Source organism: Gossypium hirsutum, chromosome D01, assembly GCF_007990345.1.
Source record: "Gossypium hirsutum isolate 1008001.06 chromosome D01, Gossypium_hirsutum_v2.1, whole genome shotgun sequence".
NCBI classification, from domain to species: Eukaryota; Viridiplantae; Streptophyta; class Magnoliopsida; order Malvales; family Malvaceae; genus Gossypium; species Gossypium hirsutum.
The window spans coordinates 21,954,354-21,975,088 of record NC_053437.1 but is presented as its reverse complement, the minus strand read 5'-3'; the positions used below and the strand labels follow the sequence as shown (position 1 = coordinate 21,975,088).

General features: G+C 34.2%; 1 protein-coding gene across 1 annotated transcript; it reads right to left on the bottom strand.

Moving 5' to 3' along the window:
• Nucleotides 1-2,434: 2,434 nt before the first annotated feature.
• On the bottom strand, nucleotides 2,435-3,183 carry LOC107921675 (uncharacterized). Its single transcript, XM_016851501.1, has 2 exons — nucleotides 3,169-3,183; nucleotides 2,435-3,115 (listed from the first exon to the last, which is right to left on the bottom strand). The coding sequence occupies exons 1-2, from the start codon at nucleotides 3,181-3,183 to the stop codon at nucleotides 2,435-2,437; spliced, it is 696 nt and encodes a 231-aa protein (XP_016706990.1).
• Nucleotides 3,184-20,735: the final 17,552 nt, after the last annotated feature.

The window sequence follows — 20,735 nt, the reverse complement described above, 5'->3', positions numbered from 1 at the left end:
TGAATTTGCTCTTGTTCTGGCGGCAACTTGGGATGATAAGCTACTGAACCAACCCTCTCAACAACTTTATAAGTTCCAATATATCTTGGACTTAACTTACCCTTTCTTCCAAATCTCAAAACCTTCTTCCACGGCAAAACTTTCAAGAACACCTTATCACCAACTTGAAACTTGACATCCCTTCGTTTCAAATCCACATAAGATTTCTGCCTATTAGACGTTACTTTCAACTAATCACAAATCAACTTTACCTTTTCTTTAGTCTCATGAACTAAATCCAGTCTAACAACTCACTTCTCATCCAATTCTGTCTAACACAAAGGATATAAAAATACTTGCTTGAAAACTATTGTTGTAAGCGAACTTTGCCAACGACAAATATCACTCCCAACTACCACTGAACTCAATCACACAGCTTCATAACATATCTTCTAAAACTTGAATTACCCTTTTTGACTACCCATCTGTATCGGGATGGTAAGTCGTACTAAAAGTAAGCTTGGATCCCAAAGCTTATTGTAAACTCTTCCAAAATCTAAAAGTAAACTACAAATACCTATCTGAAATAATTGAAACTGGAACCCCTTGAAGATGAACAATCTCAGCAATATATAACTTAACTAATTTCTGCAAAGAATAATTGGTACGCTAGCTAAGAAATGTGCACTCTTCGAAAAGCTATCCATTATAGCTCAAACTGAATCCTTACTTCATAGATTCAAATGCAAACCCGAAACAAAATTTATTGTGATTCTTTCAGACTTCCATTCAGGAATCACAATCGGCTGCAACAAACTAGAAGGAAATTGATGTTTAGCTTTCACCTTTTGACAAACCAAACATTGAGTCACAAAATCTATAACATCACGCTTCAACCCAGGCCACCAATAAACCACTTTAAGATCATGATACATCTTACCACTACCAGGATGCATAGCATAAGGGCTACTATGCGCCTTAGTAAGAACCGCTTTCCTTAAATCTACATCATGCGCCATGCATAACTTACCTCAAAAATCCAAGATACCATCACTACCAACATTGAAATCTCCCTTAACACCTTGCTCAACCTATTGGATCCTCTTTAATAACTCTATATCTAAAGGTCACTTCTCCTTAATTTGATGCAACAAAGCTAGCTTCACTTGTAATTCAACTAACAAACCACCATCTCTACCCAAACATAAACGGGCAAACATAGTTCTCAATCCTGTCATCGATTTTCTACTCTAAGCATCAGCAACTACATTCGTCTTACCAGGATGATATTCTATGACATAATCATAATCCTTTAACAACTTAATCCAACGCCTTTTCCTTAAATTCAACACCTTTTAGGAGAGGAGGTACTTACGTCTCTTGTAATCGATGTAGATAACACATTTCTCCCCATACAAATAATGACGCCAAATCTTAAATGCCAAAACCACAACGACTAACTCCATATCATGAGTAAGGTAATTGCGCTCATGTGTCTTCAACTACCTTGAAGCATAAGCCACGACTTTTCCCTTTTGCATCGAAGCATAACTAAGACCAGAATATGAAACATCGCTATAAACCACAAAATCTTTTCCAGGCTCTGGTTGAATCAACACTGGTTCCTTAGTCAAAACTTCCTTGAACTGCTCAAAACTTTTTTGCCTAGCGTCAGCCTATCAAACACCACATCTTTCTAAAGCAGTTTCGTTAGGGGTGCAGCAATAAGAGAAAACCATTCTACGAATTAACGATAATGGCCAGTGAAACCCAAGAAACTCCTACTTCAGTAACACTCCTAGGTGGCTTCCATTCTAAAATCCCCTCTATCTTCTTTGGATCTACACGAATGCCTTCTGCCAATACAACGTGCCCTAAAAACACGACCTTCCTCAGCAAAAATTTACACTTACTTAACTTTGCATACAACTTCTTATCTCGGGAAATCTAAAAAATAACCCTTAAATGATCGTCCTAATTTTTCTCAGAACAAGAATATACCAAAATATCATCTATAAAGGCCACCAAAATTGATCCAAGTACGATTGGAATACTCGTTTCATTAAATCCATGAACGTAGTAGGGGCATTAGTTAAACCAAAAGGCATCACCAAAAAATCATAGTGCCCATACTGAGTCCTAAAAGCTCTTTTTAACACATCAGACTCTTTCACCTTCAACTAATAATACCAATACCTTAAATCAATCCTAGAAAACACCATTGCACCTTTAAACTGATCGAACAAGTCAACATTTCAAGGTAAGGGATACTTATTATTAATGGTGAACTAGTTCAATTGTCGATAGTCGATACACATTTTCATCGTACCATTATTCTTCTTCACAAACAGAATCGGTGCACCCCACGGAGATACATTTGATCGAATAAACCCTCTATGCAGTAACTCTTACTAATGAAACTTTAACTCTTTGAGCACTTTTAGTGCAAGCGATATTACACAATGGACACTGGTGCAGTACCAAGACAAAACTCAATTACAAACTCAACTTCATGATTCGGTGGCAAGCCTACTAACTCTTCAAGAAACATGCCATGAAAATCCCTAACAGTGTGGATATCTTGAACCCTCAACTCCTTACTAACTAAATTCATTATATAAGCCAAGTAAGCTTCACAACCTTTACCCATAAACTTTTCAGCCTTCATAGTCGAAACCACACTACACATAAAACCCGGTCTTTTCCCAACAACAACAATTTCCAACCCATCACTATTTCTCACAGTAATTCGCTTAGTCTCAAAATCTACTTTAACCTTATGCTCAGTTAACAAATTCATACCAAGAATAACATCAAATCCATTAAATGACAATTCCATAAGATCAATAGAGAAAACATGTCCTTGAATCATAAGAGGGCATTTACGATAAAATTTATTCATTACCACACTATCACCAAAAGAACTAATGACAGTCATACCAAAACCAATAGTCTCAACAGCAATCTCTAACTTGCATGCCAATTCACTCAAAAGATACAAATGCGTAGAACCAAAATCAACTAAAGAAAACAACGGAGTAGACTGTAGAATAAAAGTACTTGCAATAACATTAGTTAGATCCTGATCCTTCGGCTCTCTAACAACATAAACTTGAGCTGGACCTCCAGACTCAACCTATGTAGCAACAGTATGAGCTACAATTTGCTGCCCAACTAGTCTCTCATTACCTCTATCATGACCATGGCCTCTAGTAGGTGCAGAAGCAGGTGTCAAACTCTAAGTCTATGAAACCTCAACTCTATTTAGATAATCCCTAAGGAAATGCTCCTTTGATCCACGTTTAAAACATCCACCCGTCAACTTACGACACTCTCCAAAATGCTTATGCTCACAATGTGTACAAAGCTGCCATCTAAAACCACCGATTGAACAACTAGCACTAACCACAATACTACTCTGCTACCTAGATTGACTGGGTTAAGACCCACATCTCTCTCCCCTACTAGAGCTATGGTTGTCACGCCCTCTTTTAGGTAGTTTACCCAATGCAGCATTAAAAGCTCTCTTACTAGAATCAGTAACCACAAGATGAGACGGCTCAACTAAGGTCTCCTCAATTGCCTTATCTCTCTCAACTAAATTCCCATTTTTGAGCTACCAAATAAACCCAAATCTCACGATTAAGCCCAAATCGAAATCTTTTACAATTGTCCCTCTTAGAAAGTATCATTTTATGAGCATACTGGCTAAGACACACAAACTCAACCTCATAATCAGCCACATATAAATCACCCTAAATAAAATCCAAAAATTCATGCTTACGAGCCTCTGTAACACCCTAACCTGTATTCATCACCAGAACAGGGTTACAGAGCAGGACTGAAGATTTCACTTCAAACGAACATAAATTTTTAAACATTACAAATCATATCAATAATCATATCAAAACCAATCCAAAACATACATATCGTCCTTTATACAAGCCCTCGAGGCCCTAAAAACACATCAGAAACAAGTCGAGACTAAATCGAAAACTCATAGAATTTTTTAGAAAACGCATGTGTGCCATGGCGTGTGCTAGGCTGTGTAACAGCCTAACTTGTAACCCTTCAAAAGCTATAGGTGACACACGGTCATGTCAGTTGGCCGTGTGTCACACACGGTTGAGACACACACCCGTGTCTCTGCCCGTGTGGATGAAAATAGGCTATTTTACAAGCCATTTTTCTCACCCAACATGCCATAAACCTACAACCAAAATTTCACATATATGCAAGCAAAACAAGACACCAAATTCAAACATAATCAAGCTATAAATTTAAGGTATACAATTATACAACCAATATGCCCATCGGACACCTCAAATCGACATTTAATCTTGTAAAAATACAATCTCAATTTGACTAAAATGTTTAACTAAACCTGAACTAATCTTACATCAATAACCAAACCATTGAATTTACCTACTAAAACATACCAATTGGTACCAAAATTTCCATTCAAAAACTAGCCCTAAATGTACATATCTTTCATATAAAACAAGGTACCAATTCATCACATTTCCAACACATCACAAGACACTTATAGCTTCCATTTTAGATTACCATTTCATCCTTAATCATCCAAGCATCAAGATCAATGGTAACAACCACTTAAATACTAAATATTTACATATTAAACTAAGTTCACATTAACACACAAAGTCTTAAATACAATTCAAGAAACTGGAAACTTCAATAACCAAAAGCCTATATTTGCCATTATAAGCGAACATAAAAACATCCATAGCTACCGATATAGCCAATGGATAGTGTGATAGATCCCTAACGAATTTCTAACCCAATCAAGCTTTCGGTTAACTATAAAACCCAGAAAAATAAACATAAAGGAAGCATGTCATGCTTAGTAAATTCGTAACAGATATGAATTAAGCTTGTCAATACATTATCAAATCTCAAGGCATTTATAAACCAATACAAGATGATGTTGATAAATTCATAAGCTTAAACATATGCATTCAAGATCTTCATTACCACAAAAGTCCACATTACTCACCTTCTATCATAATAATGAAATTTACTTTGAAAGTTCTTACTGAAGCTCACATGAGGTAATAATACGATGGTTGACCCATCCCTTTTCGAAGTTTGATAGCTGAAGCTATCTCTTTTCATAATTTGATGGTTGCCACCATCCTTTTTTTATAATTCGATGGTCGTCACCATACCTTTTCATAGATCGATAGCCGAAGCCATCCCTTTTCATTATTCGACGGTCGTCACCATCCTTTCCCATAATCGATGATCGTCACCATCCTTTTCCATAATTGATGGTCGTCACCATCCCTTTTCATGATCGATAGCTAGAGTTATCCCTTTTTGTATTCAATAGTCGAAGCTCTTCTTTATCATCCGTCAATTATTGTCGTTGGATTTTTCGACCAAAAACAATTCGATAATATGCAATAATAACATTTATTTCATAATTGAAAACACTATTTAAACATATGAACTTTCCTCGACGATAAACGTAGAAAAAAATGAAGTCAACTAATCCGAAGCCTTTTCTTTGCCTCGATATAGAGTCGTATGTGGTTTATCTTGATCTAAATGAATAAATTTCGCTCAATTCAATAACCATTCTATTCAATTTAACTCAAATTCTTATTTTAGCAAAATTACAAATTTTCCCCTATACTTTTCATTTCATTATAATTTAGTCCTTAGGCTCGTAAAATGAAATTCATGCAATTTGTACCCTACCCAAGCCTAGCCAAATATCATACAAGCTTATAGTAGCCCACACATTTTATTAATTCACAAATTACATAATGAATATTTTACATTTTTCAATTTAACCCCTAATTGACAAATTTATCAAAAATTACTTAACAGAAGTTATTTATCTAACAACAAGGATTCATTTCCTTCCATTAAGCATCACAAACAACTAAAATGCATTCATGGTAAAAATCTAGACATTCAACAGTTATGCAAATTGGTACCTGGGCTAGGTAGATTAAGCTACAACGACTCCAAAAACATGGAAATCATTAAAAATGGGAAAAACAATACTCACATGGCAGCAAAATTGATAAGGCTGAATTTTCAAGCTCCCTTGGATGTTCTTCCTTTTTATTTTCGATAGTGATAAACAATTTAGAAAGATGACATGTTTTATTTCTTTTGTTTTTCCTAATTTTTAACTTAATTACTAAATTAACCGTACTATTAACCTTTAAATTTTCATAACTATTGTCCATACTTGTCGAGCATTCTGAGTTCCCCAAGGTTGTTGGTTGCGTGGAGAATTATTATAAGAGTTGTCATAAGAATTGTTGCGGATGTTACTGACATAAAAGGCATTCTCTGCAAGTTGTGGACAATCTTCATGGCTATGATTGTCACTGCAAATCTCACAAAAAAAGGTAGGAACATTAACTTGTTGAGAGACTTGTATGGGTGCAACCTCACTAGTCCATTGTATATTTTTTTATCATATTTACAAAAGAAGAAACTTGACCACTGAGTGTAGAGATTGTGTCCAATTCAATAACTCCCAGAGTAACTTTTGCTTATACAGCTCTAGAGATAGAGTATTGATAATCATTCTAAGTAAGTCTCTTAAGAATTCCAATCGTATCATTAGAAGTACAATCCAGTAAAGGTCCATTGGCTGATGCGTCGACAAGATTCCTTATGTGTGAATTCATCCCATTATAGAAAATTTTAGTTTGGGTTTCCTGTTGAACGTCGTGCATGAGACAACATCGAAGAAAAGATTTATAACATTCCCATGTAGTGTGAAGATTCTCATCGTCCAACTAATGATAAGTTGTAATATCATTTCAGAGATGAGCATTCATTATAGGTGGGTTAAATCTCAAAACAAACTATGTTGTTAGTGTATTCCAAGAAGTAATTGATTCGGCAGGTAACCCAATGAACCATGTACAAGCTCTTCCTTGCAAGGAATAACGAAATAATTGCATCTTCAAAGCATTATCAAGAACGCCTTATTGAGTAAAGAAAGAAAAAATCAATAAAAATGGTTTTAGATGCTGTTTTGCATCTTCATGTGGCAGCCCAGCATATTGCCCATTAGAATTCAACATTTGGAACATTACTGGCTTGAGTTCAAAATTTCCAGCTTGGATTGCTAGCCTAACAACTCCCGGTTGTAAGTCATCCAAGACAGGTACTACAAAATCTCATATAGTCCTGTTTTGTACTTGACTGTATTGCTGCAAGGGTGGGTTATTAGCATTTTGCTTCTGGATAGAAGGTATAGCTACACTATTTCTTGGAAAAGCCATATTTCATAGTTCTCGAAGTCTCCTCCGAAGAGTTATTTGAATTTCTGGATCAAAATTGGCAATAAAATCCAATTTTCTTTGAGTCATACAACACCTAAAATAAAATGTGGAAATAACGACAAAAACAAAATAAGTTATTAACAACTAAATATTATGAAATAAAAAAAAACATCAAATAAATGCCATCCCTGGAAATGACGCTAACATCACAACAATAATATGCAAGCATACACTATCAATGCAAGTATAAAGGATAGATATGAGTCTATCGAATATCAATCCCACGAGGATGGTTGTCTTCTATCTATCAATTTCTGTGCAATAAATAGGTAGAAACGAGATAAATTGTGACAGCAGGTGTGGAAGCAATAACTTGAAAACAATAAGATAAAATATAATACTGATAAATTGGGATCCCTAACGTGAATATTCAACAGAATACTAAGTGATTACAAGGTATAAAATTATAGGTGATTGTCGATGCAATAATTTGCAACAACTATCTTACCTAGCTTAACTTCTATATTTAATCTAATACTTAAACAGGCACATTAACCACACCTTCCGATGATGGCAATGGAACAATATTAAGAACATGTGGATTAAATTCCTCTAATCCTTAAGCAACTTTCGTTGTCATGCTTGTTAACTTGAACTGTCACTGCACCTACCAATGTCAGTGACCACAATAACATTTCCATGCTAAAAACGTTCAGACCCAAAGATTAAATAGTAGAAGCAAGATTGAATAAATTAACATTTATCCTAGAAATCATGTGTACTTCCGTACTAACAAGAAATAAACGTAATCACCAGCGTTTAAGAAAGAAAAATAAAAAAACAACTCGAGAATACTATTCCTAGACAACTTGACTTGAATCTCTCTATTCCCTCTTGTGTGGCACTCAGGGCTCTTCGTCAAGAGCTAAGTTGCATCCTTCTCATGTCGATTCACCGATAGGAGTTTAAATTGCCCCTGCCATAGCTGAAAACTTCAAAGGGTAGGTTGAAGTAGAAGATCAACCCCAAAAACCTCTCCCTCTTTTCATTTTTTATAAATATTTATATATTTTTCCCCAAATACTCCAGGTGTCCTTTCATCAAAATCATGCTACCTCTGTACGTACAAGTTAGTTGTACCAGACTGGACAGCTCACGCATTTTTTTCCTATCCAGACAGCTGGCAGGTGCGGTGATAATTCTGGGTGGAATTTGAAAATACTCATGCAACGACATGAGTAACAAAACATGACAAAATTAAGGATAGATAAACTAAGATCCACTGAGTCATAAAATGTAAATTACTGTACTAAAAATACTAAATTATGTACTAAAGATAACTAAAAGGGAACAATTTAACCAATAGCTAGGGAGAAAACATATGTTCTTTCTAGTACTATCAAGTCCTTAATAGGTAAGCTTAATATAGTCATTTTCTTCTAATTTTTATGTTTCTAAGATCTTGGGAGCTTGATTTAGCTAGACCAGGGACTATTTTCCAAAATAATTAAAGATTCTAAAAGTTTAGATTGTTGAATATTGAATCTTTTGGTACTAAATTGTTAGATTTTAAGCTTAGATTGAAAAAGGACTAATTTGTAATGTGAAAGTTGTTAGTTTTGAACATAGGGACTAAAGTGTAAATATTTCAAAATTGACTTAAATTTTTTGTAAATATAGATATTAAAGGGCTATAGAAGGATTAAATTAGGATCAGTTTCAAAATCAAAGCTCAAATTTGAAAGTTATGGAAAATTCAATTTTAGGGGCTAAACTGAATAAAATGTAAAACTTGAGGGAATATTCGATAAATGAAATTGAATCGATATATAGTTATATTCTAACCTCCCCAACCTAACGTATATGTTATGGCCAAATCGTGAAGGTTACAATAGCGACCATCGTGACTAAGTGACCTTACCATCCTTTGAAAACCTTAGTTAATCTCTGTTACGAAAAATTGTGGTATGCTCTTGAGATGCTTTAGAAATGTTCATTATTTAGGCCACCTTACTCTTAAGTCTGGATTTATTGACGTTAGAGCAATTTTAGGAAAAATCTTTGTTTATTTTTTTGTTTTGCAAAATTTCAACTATCTTTCAAATATTTCGGTTTCAAGATATGCATAGGAATAAGGTCAATGTGTTGAGTATGCATACTAAAATAAAACCCAAATCAAAGAAATAACCAAACCACAGTCCAAATAATTTTACAATCCTAAATCCAAATAAAACTTAATAGAAAATAATCAAAGTCGATGTTTAGTCCAAAGTCCGTCGTATGTCCGCATACAGGGTTTGGTCCTAGTCTTGTGCATTCATTAAGAAGTTAAGACTATGGGGTGAGCTAAACTAGCTCAGCGTGAGTCCATAATAGTGGAACATACAATCAATCACACAAGTAAAATTTATCGTTTTCATTGTAGTTCAGTACATGACATAATTAAACATCATAGTAATATGCCATAAACATGATGCAATGCAAGAAAAGCTCCTACTCATTCAACCGCTACACACCACGTGTTCCCCAGAACCCATCATCCAAACTCCAAAATAGTATGGGCCCAAAGCCCATTGTGGATAAAGCACCAATACAATAGTGCATGTATACTTCTAGTCAATATGTAGACAAGCTGCCAATTTTGTGGACAAGCCACCAGTTACAGTAAATGCAGTTAAACTGCCAAAAGTATACGATATAATCACCAATCTTCTCTGAACTCCTGGTGTAGTGCACTGACAATAATAATGTAGACTTAATTATCGTTAGTACTCCACGAAACTCCTCTATCAACCAAAATATCCCACCTTATGCACATGCATTACGACATACGAACAATGAGCATATTATGACAACAATTCACTTTCAATTTTGTGGCACGTTACCTATGTTTATAAAATTACATCTAATTCATTCCAATGGCATGCTTAGCATGCATACAGTTTCATAATCAATTCAATGACATTTTAACATGCTACGTATCATAACCAATTCATCGGCATAACAACATGCTACAATAATCATTCTAGAGCAAGATTGCATGCTTCAATCATTCATACTATGACATCATAATAAAAGATATCATCCACAGATTCGATTAATAATTCATTGAATCACATACTATACACACAACTAACAACCATTAATAATCATATCAACCATTCTAAATCTTTTCAACACAAAACACACATTCAATCAAACAAACATGCCAATTTTTACATTCATGCTAATTAATTAGGGCTTGTACTTGGTTCAATCACACTTAAATCACTTATTTCGCCATTTAAATGAGCCCCACCATAAAGATTAAATATTAATTAATACCACTAAAAATACATTTTAACACCAAATTATAAAAGTTAGAACCCACACCTTATAAATCGCATACAAATTATGATTATGTTTCACATTCACAAATTGCCAATATATAGCTTTGATGTGTATGAGAATTGTCTTTTATGTGAACTGTTACAGCATATCACATTTCTAACATGATTGATTTTTTATGTGTTGTATGCTTGAACACTCACTGTGTTTCGGAAAGCTCACACTCCTTGTAGATTAATAACTCGCAGGATAGTGGTGATGTGTGGCAATCTAGTGATATATTGCAAGGCAAATTCCTTTAAGTATGTGATGTGTTTTCAAACATTAAAGTGGAAGGCAATGTGGGACTATTCCAAGATATTAGAATTAGACTTAGACTTTTAACAAAATTTGATGGGTTGTAATTGGACATTACAAATTGTTTAATTTTGGATTTTCAATCTTTACAATTGCTTAAGTGAATACTTGATTGATTGGATTTGACTACATTTTGATGATTGATAACTTTATGAATTAACAAGCTTATGCAGCACAAGGAGGTCACCGGGTACTAAGGTACACCTTTATATATCTTGTATGTTTGAATCAAAATAATAACTTAGGATGTATGAAGTGCATATAAAATATGATCGAAGAAAAACTTGTGAACCATCTAAGGGTAGTGCGAACTGGGGCTTGCAAGTGTTAAAGCAGTCACAAGGGGTAAAGACTTCGCCTATTTGTGAATGACTTGTACAAATCAATTAAAATTTTTCAAGGTCAATGAACTTTGTTTGGGGTATAGTTCCCCAAAATATTGAGTTCCCCCTGGGAGAGTTCGCCATAATCATGGGCCTACCAATAGGGTGTATGCTAATAGGGTATTCTCCAATCACGTTGGGGTTTACCAAAGCTAGTATTCACCAAAGTGTTGGATCACCAGTACACCCCATGGCATAATGAAAAATTAAGTTCGACGATCACGTCTAGGGATCCATGTGCAAAGAACGAATCGAGGTGAAAAGGGTATGAACGATTACCTTTAATTGTCTGAAAAATCAAACAAAACTTATTACACAATTGTTGTCAATTTCAAGCTACTACAAAATGTTTCAGCCTTTACGTAATCCACCTAATGTGACAACTAATGGTAAGAACTCTCAAAACTTTTTCAGAGAGAAAAGAATCTCTTGACGGCTACTAGACCTCACATGCACCTTATTTTGGGTATATTAGGTTTTTCTTAAAAACCCTATATTTCCTAATTCAAGAATAATTGATAATTTTTTTATCAAAATCAAATCATAATAATTATAATTACCATAATTATAATAATTTTTTACCAAAAAATTACAATTACAATATTTATAATAATATTCGATCCTAAATTATAATTACAATAATTATAACAAGGATTTTGGTAAATTACTTTTAGTTAAATTTTATACGAGTCAAATTCATATATTAATTTAACCATATTTCTGTTATGTGTACAACATACTTGTACATATAATTTGGTTGATATTTAACTGCCCAATTAAATTAATTTGATAATCAATTTAATTTGTGTGATAGTTAAACACAATACCAACTATGTTTGGATTCCGTTCATTTCAACCATAGGGTGTGACCCTATAGGTTATTGTAATGTTAGTAGTAATATTAGAACGATTCTAATATTACAATCAATGAGTGACATCTAGCAATGCATCATTGCTACCTAAGTTATAATAAGTCATGATTCGACATAACCTCTCTGTGATTAACCCTTCATGTGTTAAATCTTTTGTCCTTTATATCTAGAATGGACAAAAGTCATGGAATAGTCACACTTGCATAGTCCATCTAATGTTTCTTAATATACTCAATAGACTATGAAAAACAAATAAGTTTGATATCTCATATCAACTTATTCGAGCATGGCCATACATTTCTAGTCTCACTCAATCAAGTGGCCTAGGATATTGCTCCCATTATGTAAGAGGGACAAATTCTGTATTGATCAACCATATCCCACTACATAGATTGTGGTATATCCAACACCATCCTTTATAGAACAACCAGTTATGGTGGACGTTTGCCTATATCAAATTATTGAACTCACGATGTTGGGATAATGATGATGTCAGGTCTGAGGATCGCTTACATAGTAATCTCTATGAGTGATGTTGTGACATTACATAATAATCCAAGAAACATAATCATAACGGGCCAGTCCAATATGTTGTTCTCTAACACACATACCCATGTACTGATTTTGACATCTCATTTCAATTACAACACTGTTTCATCGATCAAGTACACGCTAGTCTTAATGCATTATTGTTGTCCAACCCCACAATAATACTTAGCTAAGGACCTTTTAAAAATAATCATATTGTTTTCAGGTATAAAACAATTTATTTATATACACAGAAAAAAATTAAAATAATAATGGTTATGCCTTATATTAATAAATGAGGTAAAATAAGTATGTTATTACAATCATCTCACAAGTGGTCTTTGGGCATACTCTAACAAAAATTGAGGGGTTCTCTTAGACATAGAGTTAACCAAAACAGGGAGGATTCGCCAAGAAATAGGATCGCCAAGAAAGGGAGTTCACGAGTAAGCTATTCACCTAAGCAGTCTGCTAATACAAAGGGAGATGTGTGTCTAGGTTCACCAGTGATAGGGGTTTTCCAATCATTGGAGATAGTAGGGTAGGATGCAAATCAAGGGTTCTTAGGGCTAGCTATGAGCAGGGTATTTGAGGGTAGGTCGCGAGCTGAAGCTCGCCGGGCTTCTTCGTGCTGTTAGGGTTTCAAGTGGGTTCACCGTAAGGTTGGTTCGTAGGTGTCCATAAAAACTATTTTTTTGTGCTTTGTTTTAATGGTATGTTTAGAAAGGCATGCAATTAGGATTACTTTAAATATAAACTATGTTCCAATAGTGTGGTGTCTCTAACTGGATGGTGTATTTTGTTCTATTTTTATGGAGAGTCACTTTGGTGTCTAATGTGACGTTCAAAATTTAGGTCGGACCACCCCAGTCAGGTTTGGGGTGCCACTCTAGTAGCCATCAAACAACCCCACTACCAATAACACATTCTTCATCCTTACTAAACTCAAATACTAGCACAACAAATAAATAAAAAGTTCCATAAGCTCAAACAAAAAACCTACAAAATAGAGCCTTAGCTTGCAATGTTGAAGAGGTTTTAGACTGATATTACAGTCGTTTTGGTGTCCATTTGATATGGTAAATGATGCATGATGTTTGTGCTTAGGTTGGTATGAATTATATGCTTGAAACTGCTATATTATTTTGGTCTGGAGCAAAGGTATCAATATTTGGGTTTCGAAAATGATACCTCTATGAATTTTGAAAGTGTAGAAAGTCAATTTTGTAAGTTGGTATTGATATTTTGCCACGAGTATTGATACTCGGGTAAAGCTATCGACTCTTTTCTAATGGTACCGATAATTTTCTAGTCTTTGGTTCTTAATTGAGAAATAGTAAGTAGTTTTGGTATCGATACCACTTGAGAGAAATATTGATACCACACCTTCAGTATCGATACCTACGTAAATATTATGGAAATATTGTTATTGATGTATTGTTTGGGGTTTCGCAACCCGTGGATCTAGAAACCCAAGTTTTTAAGTTACTTTGATTGCATAAATTATTTGAAATGTTTTTGATTTGATTACATGTCAGGTAGGAATTGGAACACATTGCCTTTAATCTTAGAGTTTTCTTTCAAGAATGAGACTTGGATTAGTTCTCCCGCCACTCACAGCTTTTATTTGTTGTGTATGTTACATTATTAGATATGCCTTCTAGACGTGTGAATCTGGGAGCTAGCACTCAAGAGCATGGTACATCCTTTACACCTCTTGTGCTGCTATGTAGAGTGAACATACCTAATGAGACTGTAGGCCCTCTGATCGAAGCCATGATTCGAGCATTTTAGCGGATTGTTGGTGCTATCCCTTCTCCTGCACCTGCCAATCCTACACCTATTAATCGAGGGTTGCTGCTTGAATGTCTTCAGGCATTAGCTGGTTAAGAGTTTTCTGGAATTAAAGGGACTGATTCGGTCGTAACTGACTACTGGCTAGAGGGAGTTGAAAGGATCCTCGAGCAGATGTCCTGTTTTGACCAAAACAAGTTGGGTTGTACTGTGTCCCGACTCGATGATTAGGCTCCTTATTTGTGGAATACTATTAAGGGGGTATAAGTGTTATCGTTTGACTTGAGATTATTTTCTTGATGTATTTAAGAGGAAATTTATGGGGAGCAGTACATGAAAACTCGCGAGCGAGAATTTCTAGACCTTGTTCAAGGTAGATTTTTAGTGGCTGATTATGAGGTAAAGTTTGTGTGACTTACTCAGTACACTCCTAAGATGGTTCTAACTGAGAAGGACCATTGTAAGATATTTCATTTTGGGCTATATTGTGAGATTTGGGTTTACTTCGTGGCGTAAAATGCGAAGTTGTTTGATGAGCTAGTTTAGAAAGACAAAGTGGTTGAGAAGACTTTGGCTGAGCCAGCTCGTTCCATACTGGACGAGACTAGTAAGAGGGCTTCCTATGGTGCGTCTGGATGACTACCCAAAAGGGGGCATGATAATCAAAGTTCTGGTAGGGGTGTGAGACGTGGGTCTCGATCGAGTCTGTCTAAGTAGTAGAGTAATGTTGTGGCTAGAATTGGTGAATCTAGATGGCCACTTTGTGTGCATTGTGAACGTAGGCATCCTTATGAGTGGCACAAGTTGACAGGTGGTTGTTTTAAGTGTGGTTTGAACGAATATTTTCTAAGGAATTGAACAAATAGAATAGAGGTGTCACAGACTCAGATTTCGACACCTATTTCTATGACGGCTAGGGGCCAAGGTCGTGGTAGTAATAATGGGAGACCGGTTGGGAAGCAAATTATTGCTCACACTATTTCTTCACATGTTGAGTCTAGAGGTCCAGCACAGATTTACACTGTTAGGGAGCCTGAGGATCAAAATCTGACTAATGTTACTATAGGTACTTTCACTTTGCAATCTATTCCATTATTTTCATTGGTTGATTCTAGTTCTACGGATTTGTATATTTTGAGTAAATTAACTTGTATGTTAGGGATTCCTATAGAGACCATTGATTTTGGTATGATTGTAATTAGTTCCATTGGAGATAGTGTGATAGTGAATAGGGTTTATCGTAGATGCCCCCTTATGATCTAAGGGCATGTTTTCTCTGTTGATCTTATGGAACTGTCATTCTGTGCTTTTGATGTTATTCTTGGTATGGAGTGGTTAACTGATCATAAGGCTAAGGTAGAATTTGAGACGAACAGAATTATTTTGAGGAATAGTGATGGGTTAGAAACTGTTGTTGTTGGTGAATGACCAGGATTTCTGTCTAATGTGGTTTCAACTATGAAGGCTGAGAAGATGATGGGGAATAGTTGTGAAGCTTACTTAGCCTATGTGATGAATTTCGTTACTAAGGAGTTGAGAGTTCAGAATATTCGTACTGTTAAGGATTTTCCTGACATGTTTCCTAAATAGTTGTGTAGTTTATCGTCGGAATGTGAAGTAGAATTTTGAATTGAGCTTTATCCTGGTACTGCATCGGTGTCTATTAAACTTCCAAAAATTCAAAATATCTCCCAAAATAAAAATTGGAATATTTACTAGAATATTTTAAATTTATTTGTTTAAAAAGATAATTCAACATTTCCAAGTGAGAATAAATTATTGAGGCATAAAATTCTATTAAACTCCCAAATATAAAAATAAAAATAAAAATAAAAATATTTGAATTGTTCAAATATTATTTTGTTTGGAAAATAAGGCAATATTTTCAAGTGCTAATAAATTATTTAGGTTCCATGGGGTGCTAAGAGGGTTTTCGATACTAATTAGTAACAAAGGAATACCTTTTTTTTGGAATGAAACAAAAGTTATATCCTTGGAGTTCATCAATTTTTTTGAAAGGATAGCAATTGTTGTGGATGCAATAAAAATTCATTTCATTTAAAACAAAAATATTTTTTGTTAAATGGAATTACTTTACAATTTTTAAAATAAACTCATCTTTTTAAGATTTTGGATAGCACGTGACTAAATGGTACCACTTTAATACCAACGTCATAAATACTATTTAAAAAGATGGTCTTTATAAGGTGGTGAATCACAACTAGATAAAACAAAATTGGTGGTGATGTAACACCCCAAAATCAAGCCTAGAAGTTTCGAGGGTATTTTAGGAATTTTAGCTAATATGTCTTCAGAATTTTCTAAGCATGGTAACTGTTAGTGTTTTCGGTAATGGATTTTAGCAAATTAAATCATTTTTTTTAAAATGAGCTTTAAAGACCATTCTTTTTGAAAATAAGACTGATTTGCAAAAGAGTCAAAAAAATTTTGTGATTTATTTCTTCTACCAACTCTCCCATTAGATTTTGATTTCTAAATCCTAAATCCTTTTTTATTTCTAACATTTTTTAAGCCATAGAAACTAAGAAAAATGCCCAAAAACACCATTGATTTCTCCATTGTCAAGCTTGTGTGTTTTTCGGGTTTTCAACCAAAAGTTTGTTTTTCTCCCATCAAAGTAATGGTTCAATTGCCTATTTATTTTAAATGATATCTAGTCTTTAAAATAGAATTCTTAGTCATTAAATCACATGTTTTAAATAAAAGTAAAAAATTGAGTAGTTAATGGTGGATTTTGGGACTTTGAATAAAAACATAGTTTCAAAGTGTTTTTCAACTTTTTTTTAACATGAATAGAATGTTTCTAACCTTAATTTGAAGTTTCATTAAAGAATTCTCAATTTTTAATGAATTTTCAAAAAAATAGCCATTGTACGTCAAAAAATTTTGATATTATAAATTAAGGAATTTTGAGTAGTTTAAAGGTTGGGAATTAGTCGTAGATGAATATTTAGATGAATGGATTTTGTTTCATGTAAAAATATGAAGTGTAGACCAAGATATTCGAGTTTTTAAGTTTTTTTTTGGTTGAAGGTTTCAGTTACAAGAGACCTTAGCTTAGGCTTATGTTTTTGACTGCTTAGGGTAAGTCATTGGCTGATTCTTGGTTGTGTATTTGTGTGGTTTGTCTTATTGAAGTGTCAGAATCGATATGACCTTAAACGAGTAGAGACAAAGGCAACGAAAAGATTATTTGAGCTTTCAGCTTTTCAACGAAAGCATATTTTGTCAGTGTTTTAGAATCGCTACTCGTAGACGATTCATTGTGTTAATTGGGTGTTTAGAGGTAGTTTAAATCCCTACTATAAATTTTGAGTGTAGGCATTCTCATACCTATGCTTAATCTCTGATAAATGTGCTTATGTGGTTGTGATAATGGGAACTAAAATGTGATGCTATGACATGTGTTATATGCTTTTGATGACTGTTGTGAAAGTAAATATGTGGGCATGTTATTCATGCCAAGTGACAGTGAATATATCGCGCTAAGGATGTGAATATGTAATGAATTTGTGCTAAAAATCGATAAGTAAAAGTGTGATAATATTGTGAATATTTTTTCCTTGTGACCTTATGAGATTCTTGGAAATAGTTGGCATGACATAGGATTGTAAGCACTCACCTTTGTTTTGTGATTTTGGGACATTAACGCATGTGGCAGATTAGGAGAGATAAGCAAATGTCAGCTAAGCTCCATTGACCGAGATATGTTTGGTGTGTTGGAGAGTGTTACCTATATGCTTCACTTATGGGACATGTTCGACTTTATGAGTCATTTAATGTGTTGGAGATCTGTGTATCCGATTAGTGGTGATAGTACCCACTTTTGTGTTTCATAACCCAAGTGCCAAACCATCATTATTTATGACTACTATGTGAAGTGATATATCCTTAGAAGATAATGTGATTACAATGTAAATAAACTAATACATTATGCATGAGTAAATATAACATGTCACTAAAGTTGGGACTATTATAACTATGCTATATAATTGTTGTTAACACTTGAAGACTTGTTTGCATAGTAGTTACTCTGTGCACTCACTGAGCTTGTTAAGCTTACCCACTCCTTTTAAACCATTGTAGATAAGTAGTGCCGATGTGAGCGGTGTGCTTATCGAGGGATGATCCAAGCCAAAACTTTAGTAGCTATTTGTAGGTATTTATTTGATTATTTATGTTTTGGGGAATAAAGGTAATGTGGTAGACTATATTCTATGATTATTAAGTTGATTGAATGTTTATTTTGCTTAGAACCTACGGACTTCAAGTATGTTTTATTGGTTTCGTGATTAGTCATGATTATGATGATTTGGACTGATATTTCAGACTTTTTGGTGTTCATTTTATGAGGTGGATGATGCATGGTGTTTGTGTTTAAGTTGGTATGGTTTATATGCTTGAAACTACTATGTTATTTTGGTCTAGAGCAGAGATATCGATATTTAGGTTTCAAAAACGATACCTTTGTGATTTTCAAAAGTGCGGGAAGTCATTTTTGTAAGTTAGTATCTGTATTTTATCAGAAGTATCGATACTTAGGGAAAAATTATCGGTACCATGGTACCGATAATTTTTGAGTCTTTTGTTTTTAATTGAGAAGTAATAAACAGTTTTAGTATCAATTTTCCAAGTGGTTTCGATACCACTTGAGAGAAATATCGATACCACACCTTCAGTATCGATACCTACATAACTATTATGGAAATTTTGCTATGTGGTCCTAAAGTTTGTTTAATGTTATTTATATGTTCACTCGATATATGCTAAGCATTTTTAAATTACGAGTAGAGATTGTAAGACTTATAATTTGTATGAATGTTAAATAAAGAAGACGTTGGTTTAGACATGTGACAGTGTGTAATGTTTATCATACGTGACGGTGATGTAGCGTCCTAGTATTTGGGCTCGGTGACCGGGCCGAGTAAATGGTGTTACATTTGGTTGTATCAGAGATTAGGTTCACTAACACTTGGACCTAGGTTATTGTTGTTGATGTACTGTTTGGGGTTCCGCAACCCATGGATCTAGAAAACCAAGTTTTTAAGGTACTTTGATTGCCTAAATTGTTTGAAATATTTCTGATTTGATTGCATGAGGGGTAGGAATGAGAACATATTGCCTTTAATCCTAAAGTTTTCTTGCAGGAATGAGACTTGTATCATTTCCCCCCGCCACTCACACCTTTTATTTCTTGTGTATGTTAGATTATTAGGTGTGCGTCCTAGACGTGTGAATGTAAGAGCTAGAGCTCAAGACAGTAGTACATCCTTTGCATCTTGTAACAACCCATTTTTTGTGGTGTCAGAATAGTGGTTTTGGGGCCACAAATCTGACGTATGAGTCCGTAAATATTATCATTTCATATTTACGAATAATATATGGTGTAATAATAAAATTTGATTTAATGATTTTTGGTTAAATGGTAGAACAATTAGGTTCAAGGGATATGAACCTAAAGTCAAGTGGTTTTAGAAAATAAGGTATTGGCACCTCGTTTCTACTAATAGAGCTATAAATATCTTATTAAATATTTATGGAGTGTTATTAAGGTTGTATTAAAGTTTTGTTAAGAAATTTTATTGTTTAAATGGTTAATTAAGCAAAACGGACTAAATTATAATAGTTGAAAAAGTCAATCGCTATTAGTTTAAATGTGTCAATTTATTAAAGAAACATAATTGGATGGCCGTGATGGATAAATTACCCATTCCAAAGATGGTGGGACGGTTTAAGCATTAATGTCTTTTAATTTTATACGTTTTATAAGTTATATTATTATAATAAAGAAAAGGATAAAATATATGAAACACAAGGTTGTCTTCCTAATTTATTTTCTTTTACATTGACAAAAAGCCATTGTTAAAGATCTTGAAGCTTTGGCCAAGCTTCAATATATGCATGTAAGTTCATTTTGAACCCGTTTCTCGTACTTTTTATGTTTTGGGGATCGTTGCAACCAGGTCCAGCTAGCCCGTACCTTCGTTTTTGAAACTGTTAAAGATTTTGAATGTTGCCACTAATTAATCTTTGTGATCTTATATGTCAAATGATGAATTTGAAGTACTAGTTGTTATTTATAATTATTTTTAAGTGATTTTGATGAATTTAACGATTAGGGATTAAATTTTTGACACAGTAAAAATAAAAGGACTTGGTGTGAATTTTCAATCAATTTGGTTTACTTGCGTGAGTAG